Source organism: Hipposideros armiger, unplaced genomic scaffold (genome assembly GCF_001890085.2).
Source record: "Hipposideros armiger isolate ML-2016 unplaced genomic scaffold, ASM189008v1 scaffold_486, whole genome shotgun sequence".
In the NCBI taxonomy this organism is placed as follows: domain Eukaryota; kingdom Metazoa; phylum Chordata; class Mammalia; order Chiroptera; family Hipposideridae; genus Hipposideros; species Hipposideros armiger.
This window is the reverse complement of record NW_017731836.1, coordinates 1,292,258-1,298,715: the sequence shown is the minus strand read 5'-3', so window position 1 is coordinate 1,298,715 and position 6,458 is coordinate 1,292,258. Positions and strand designations below refer to the sequence as shown.

At 43.3% G+C, this 6,458-nt stretch overlaps 1 protein-coding gene across 1 annotated transcript in view; it reads right to left on the bottom strand.

The window, feature by feature from the left end:
* The window catches only part of LOC109395820 (collagen alpha-4(VI) chain-like), a 100,937-nt gene extending 94,580 nt beyond the window's left edge, over positions 1–6,357 (bottom strand). The window contains exons 1-3 of the mRNA XM_019667146.1: positions 5,526–6,357; positions 2,769–3,356; positions 1,456–2,061 (exon numbers count right to left, since the gene is read on the bottom strand). Of these exons, the coding sequence (XP_019522691.1) occupies positions 1,456–2,061; positions 2,769–3,356; positions 5,526–6,357 (2,026 nt within the window). The remainder of the gene's footprint in view (positions 1–1,455; positions 2,062–2,768; positions 3,357–5,525) is intronic.
* Positions 6,358–6,458: the final 101 nt, after the last annotated feature.

Here is a 6,458-nt window from a genome sequence, read left to right as displayed (position 1 = left end):
AGACATTTGACCCTTTAGTTTCACTCATGGCATTACCTTCAATTTGATCCTGGATAATGGCCCTCCACTCATCCCTTAAATTTAATAAAAGAAACAGGGAAAATGAAAGAAAAGGTAAACTCGTGGGACTATATCACCTAAAGAGTTTTTACACAGAAAAGGAAACCATCAACAAAATGAAAAGACAACCTACTGAATGGGAGAAGATATTCGGCAATGATACATCTGACAAGGAGTTAATAGCCAAAATCTATTAGGAACTCATATAACTTAACACCAAAAAAAAAAAAAAAACCAAAAAAACCAATCCCATTAAAAAATGGGCAGAGGACTGAACAGACATTTCTCCAAAGAGGACATGTACACGGCCAATAGACATATGAAAAGTTGCTCAATGTCACTAAATCATCAGAGAAATGCAAAGCAAAACTACAATGAGGTATCGCCTCATACCTGTCAGAATGGCTATCATCAATAAATCAATAACAAGTGTTGGTGAGGATGTAAAAAAAAAGGGAACCCTCGTGCATTGTTGGTGGGAATGTAAATTGGTGCAGTCACTATGGAAAACAATATGGAGGTTCCTCAAAAAATCAAAAATAGACTATCTAATGACCCAGCAATTCCACTTCTGGATATTTATCCAAAGAAATCTAAAATAGTAATTCAAAAAGAAATATGCACTCCTATGTTCATTGCAGCATTATTTGCAATAGCTAATATAGAAGCAACCTAAGGTCCATCGATAAGACAAATGGATAAAGAAGAGGTGAGATATATAGATATATAGATATATAAAAATATTATTCAACCATAAAAAGAATGAAATCTTGCCATTTGCAACAACATGGATAGACCTATACGGTATTATGCTAAGTGAAAGAAGCCAGACAAAGAGAAATATTGTATAATTTCACTTATATGTGGAATCTAATAAACAAAATAAACAAACAAAACAGAAACAAACTTAGACACAGAGAACAGATTGATGGTTGCCAGATGAGTGGGGGGGTGGGGGGAGGAAGTAGGGGGATGGGTGAAAAAAGGGGGAGGGATTAAGATGTACAAATTGCCAGTATAAAAACAATAANACATACCGTTCAGGCATCAGCAGCGCTGCTGGGTGTATGCTCGGCTGTTATGCGATTTTGCTGTTATGCGATTTTACCACACTCGCAAAATCGCACATAGCCGACCATATAACAAACTGTATTTTGAGTGGAAATGTGTTAGGGGGTCGTCTTATACGCCGAGTCGTTTTATACACCGGCAAATACGGTAACTAATACAAGGTGTGTGCCTGAGGCAGCTCCATGCCTCCTCCTCTTCCCAGTCCATGGTGCTAGTGTCCTAGTATTAAGGAATCCAGAATGCCCCCTTCTCTGCTCTTTCCTCAGACTTTTCTGTTATGCTAAGACTTCCCAGTGGCTCACACACCTGGGAGCCAAACCTTACCTACAACAGCCTCCTTCTCAGGCTCAGTCCTGAACTCGGGATTCCCAATCCCTTGGATCACCACGTTCACATCTTGCATCATCTGTCTGACTCCATCGTATCCTTGTATCTCATATATAAGAGGTGGGGATGCCATCCTCTCCAGTTCTCTTCTGTCAAAGTCCTGGACACCCACAGTCATGACTTTGACGCCTCTCTCCCTCAATGTCTGTGCAGCATCCGAGACCTCATCCTCAGATTTGCCTGAGGTAATGACCACTGCATACTGGGGGATGCCCTGGAGAAACCGGCTTCCCGCTGCCTCCTGGAAGAAGGTCTGATGAAGGTATCGCAGAGCTTTGCCTGTTCTCCTGGAGCCACCCCGTAACACAAAGTGTTCATGGATGTGAACAATCATCTCATCCTGGGTCTGATAGGTATTGAGCAAAAATTCAGTGTGACCTTGACCACCATACTGAGCCAGCCCGATCTGGTACTTATCCCTGCCAACATCCAGCATGCCAACCGCTCTGGAGATGAAATTCCGCATCCACTGGAAAGTGGCCCGTGATGTGTTCTGTGAGGTGTCAGCAAGAAAGACCACATCTGCAGAGGCCGGGATGGATCCTGGAATTGAGGGGGGCAGGGGAGGAAAAGGCACAGAAGACAAAGCAAAAGCAAATCAAGGTCTCATGAAAATTGAATACAGGAATGGTTGTGTGTGGCAGAGGCACTCTATTTATATAACACTGTATGTATTGTAGATCCACTTCCTCCCCCACAAGGCTCTCTCCCTGTTATACCCTGCTGCCTTTGCTGTCTGCTTCATTAGACTAAAGTGCCTTTTAATTATTCTTCTTCAAACAATGGAGGAAACAAGGGAAGTTAACATACACTGAGCAATTACTCTGTGCTAGAGATTTTTATATACTTTATCTGATTTAATCCTCACAAAACCACCCTGCTGGCAAGTATTATTATCTTCATTGTGCAGACCAGAAAACTGAAGTAAAGAGGTGAAGCTGCTTGTCCATGCTCACAGAACTAGCAAGTAGCAAAGGCAGAATTGAAAACAAACAAACAAACAAAAACAACAGGTTTTCTGGACTCCAACACCCATGCCATTTCCTCTTACCAACACGATAGGATGCATGAGACCTTCATGCCTCCTTCAACCCCCAGCTCAGATGTTCCTTCATCTCAGAAGTCTCCCCATGTTCTCCAGGGATGCCAGGCAGCTTCTTCTCCTACTTTCCACTACACTCAGTATACCCTGGCTCATATTGTAATTAGGCACCCCGGTTGGAATGGTGCGTTTTGACACAGCTTCTTACCTTCCCTCTTACCCTCCACTGCTGAGCACAGTGTCTGAAGAATGCCTCCTGAGACATCCTGCAGGATGTTGAAGTTTTCAATGTTGAAGAGATATTTCTCAAATGGCTCGCTGGCCACTTTTTGCAACTCCTGGACATCCTGGACATTGATCCCGACCACGTACACAACAATTCCATCTTCTTTCAACCTGTCAGCTGCCTCTTGGACTTCATCATTTGACTCTCCGTCTGTCACCAGGATAACTATCTGAGGAACCCTGTCTTTGGCCCGGCTGCCAGCTGCCTCAGTCAAGTAGTTGGTCCTGATAAACTCCAGGGCGCTCCCTGTGTTCGTGCCTCCTGTACGGTAGGGAAGGTTCTGGATCTGCTCCAGGACCACACTCTTCAGAGGGTGCTGGTTCAGCTGAAAGGCTGGGTAGATGTTGTCATTATACTGAGCGAGACCCACTCGGACCTGGTCACTGCTGATGTCAAGCCCCAAGACAACAGAACGAAGGAAGTTCTTCACTTTCTGGAAATTCTGGGGTCCAATGCTGGTTGAGCTGTCTACCAGAAAGACAATATCTGCCAGGATGGTTTCTCTGCAAGCTGTACAAGAGAGGGCAAAAGGGATAGGGTCTGTGGACCTTCACTCAAAATCCTTAGAACCAGTGGAGCTGAATGGTCTACAGAAGGGGAGAGCCATGCCAGAGAACCCATACTCAGGGGTCCTCAGACAACCCAAATAACAGCGTGCTCAGAGAAATGAACAACAAACCCTGTGCCTTTCCTTCTCTCTACTCTGTCATCTTCTGAGACTTCTGTCCTACTCTACTGATACCTCCAATCTTGAAATGCATATGGACAATCCCTTAACTTTCAGAGAAAAAAAAACCTCATATAAATGTAGTAGCATGCTGGGAAAGGGGCTGCCCTTTTTCCAGGGAGAATAAATTTCATCTCTAGGAGCGTGCTGGCACCAACAGATCAGAAGGCTGGAATGCATCCCATGTCCTACGATACATCTCATTGTAGCTCTGCCACGTAGTAGTCCTGTGATCGATTTATCACTCACCTCTTTGAGACTCACTCCTCCCTCTGCAGCACTGAAATGTTTATACTAGCCCTCACAATCTCACAGGGTTGTTTTGAGGATAAAACTGTTTTGAGGACAAAATAAGATGATCTACTATAGCAGATAATGTCAGTGCTCTGCCCAGATCCTTTGGGATTCCTTTTTACTATTTCTGTACGATGCTCTTTGGAGGACTTCTCTTCAGGTGCTGGAGCTGCTTTGCCTACCATATATGAAAGCCTGTCTCCTTGCCTTGGATCGAGAAAATCAGGAGTTCTCCTGTAGGATCAAACTAAAACTATATTCTGTGGAACTTTTGCCCTTTCCTCCATTTCTCTGTCCTACATCCCCTATATCCTAACCAACCTCCTTTGGAAGCTCTTCTGTAATAGATAAATTGTATCCAAATCCTTGTTTCAGGCTCTGCTCCTAAGGAACACAATCTAAGACCTTTCTATTCGAATGGATCTACTCTAAAAGACTTGAGATCAAGTCCTAGCTTTGTCATCCAGTTATGTTACCTTTGGCCTGTTTCCTCACATGATAAATGCAAATAATAATACTGATTGTTTTATGTATCTGTGTAAAAACAAATACTAATTGCCCTAAGTACCTAAGCAAAAAAAGCAGTATAAGTATCTATCAGTCAGATGGGCAATGCAAACAAGTTTTGGAAACTATATAGCACCAATCAAACCATAGTTACTATTACTATGTATATAAAACCTCTTTGTAAACCTTGAAGTGCTATATAAAAGCAAGATATATAATTTGGCTGTACAAATTCAATACTACCACCACACACCTGCTGCATCAAATGGCTCAAAAGTTTTAGCAGTTCTTCCAATTCACCTACCCTATGTAGAAATAGCAAAATAATGAATAAGTAATGAAGGCTCTATCTTCTTGTGGGTTTTGATGAGCATACAAGCGATCTTCTCTTTCTCTGCTCAGAGTTCTGTACTTTCGTATAGAGGTTAGTATTTAATTCATAAAGAATTTTCCCAGGTTTATGCCCCATCACCAATAGCAGAATTACTAAGCTGATGACAGGTATATCATCACAGGTAATGACCATAATGCATATGGGTACCTCTAATGGGTTAAGTACTGTGATAAGCGCTTCACTTGCATAATTTCTTTTAATGCATTCAACAGCTCTCTCTGAGGTAGGTACTATCATTCTAGAAAGAAAATGTAGTTTCATAGAAATACAGTAACATGTTAAAGATGACACAGTTAGAAAGTGGAGAACTGGGATTTGAACCCAGATCTTTCTTTTCCCTAAATTCTTACTCTAAACCAGTACATTACACCAACACACTGGCAGTAAAATAAGCCAACCTCCTGGGGGATCTACTGACCCTCTCCTCTCTTCTGTCCCCCATCCTGGCAACATGGGTAAGCTAATCTAGGAATAATAATAATTCTAGGAACAAATATTTCTTCCTTTAAAAATGGACTTCTACTACATTCGTATATAGAACCAGCATAAGGCCCACAAGATTTATGAAAAGAATTGATACATTTTTGGCCAGTGATTGGAGAGGAGCATAGAGTACAGATGGTTTAGAGAAATTTTAATATTAAAATCAACCATGCAAACATATGGAAAATAAGGACAGAGGGAGGGAGGAATAAGAGATAAAGCTTTGAGTTCTGTGACTTCTAGATCAGAAATAAGAAGGGAAACAACTTGGTACCTGGAGAGACGTGGTCAACGGTTTGAGTTGCTTTTACCAAAGTTTTACAGAGTTCCTGCCGCAGCTTCTGGGCATGAATGCCCAGGCGAGAGAAGTTGGAAACAAAGGAGACAAACTTCTCCACAGGACGGCTCGCAATCTTCCTGAGCTCCGCCAACGATGCATCTCTGATGCCAACTGCATAAAGCAGGATGCCCGCCCTCCTAAATGCCTCAGCAGGTTCCTGCACACTGTCCTCAGCTGGGCTGCTGCTGATCACCATGGCGACCTGAGGCACACCCTGGCTTGCCCGGCTCCCCGCTGTTTCCTGGAAGTGATGATCTAGAAGGAATTGCAGGGCCAGGCCCATCTTGCTGCCCCCAGTGTCCCCAGGTTTAAATTGGAACCTCCGAATGTGGGCCAACACATGGCCTTTGTGGCGGTAGGTGGAAAGCTGGAACTCGGAATGGGGCTCATCGCTGTACTGGGCTAGCCCCACGCGGATGGTCTCTCTGCTGACGGTGAAGCCGTTCACCATGATGTACAAGAAGTTCCGCATGATCTGGGTATACTGAGGGTTGATGCTGGTGTCCACTAGAAACACGATATCTCCCACAGAGGCCTCCCTGCAGACTGAGGCGAGAATCAAGTTACGATAAAATATTACAAAATTGACAGCTACTGGCTCTGAATACGTCTCTCCCAAATCAGTGCCTTTACAACCCACAGATCTGCCTGCATAGCTCTTCAGTGACAGCTTATATACATGGGGCCTAAGCACCTGGTCATCTATTTTCCTTTGTTTCCTCATGGCCACAATCTGCCCTTGTTCGCCTGCCACTCTCTGTTTCATTCTAACAGACATTTGACCCTTTAGTTTCACTCATGGCATTACCTTCAATTTGATCCTGGATAATGGCCCTCCACTCATCCCTTAAATTTAATAAAAGAAAC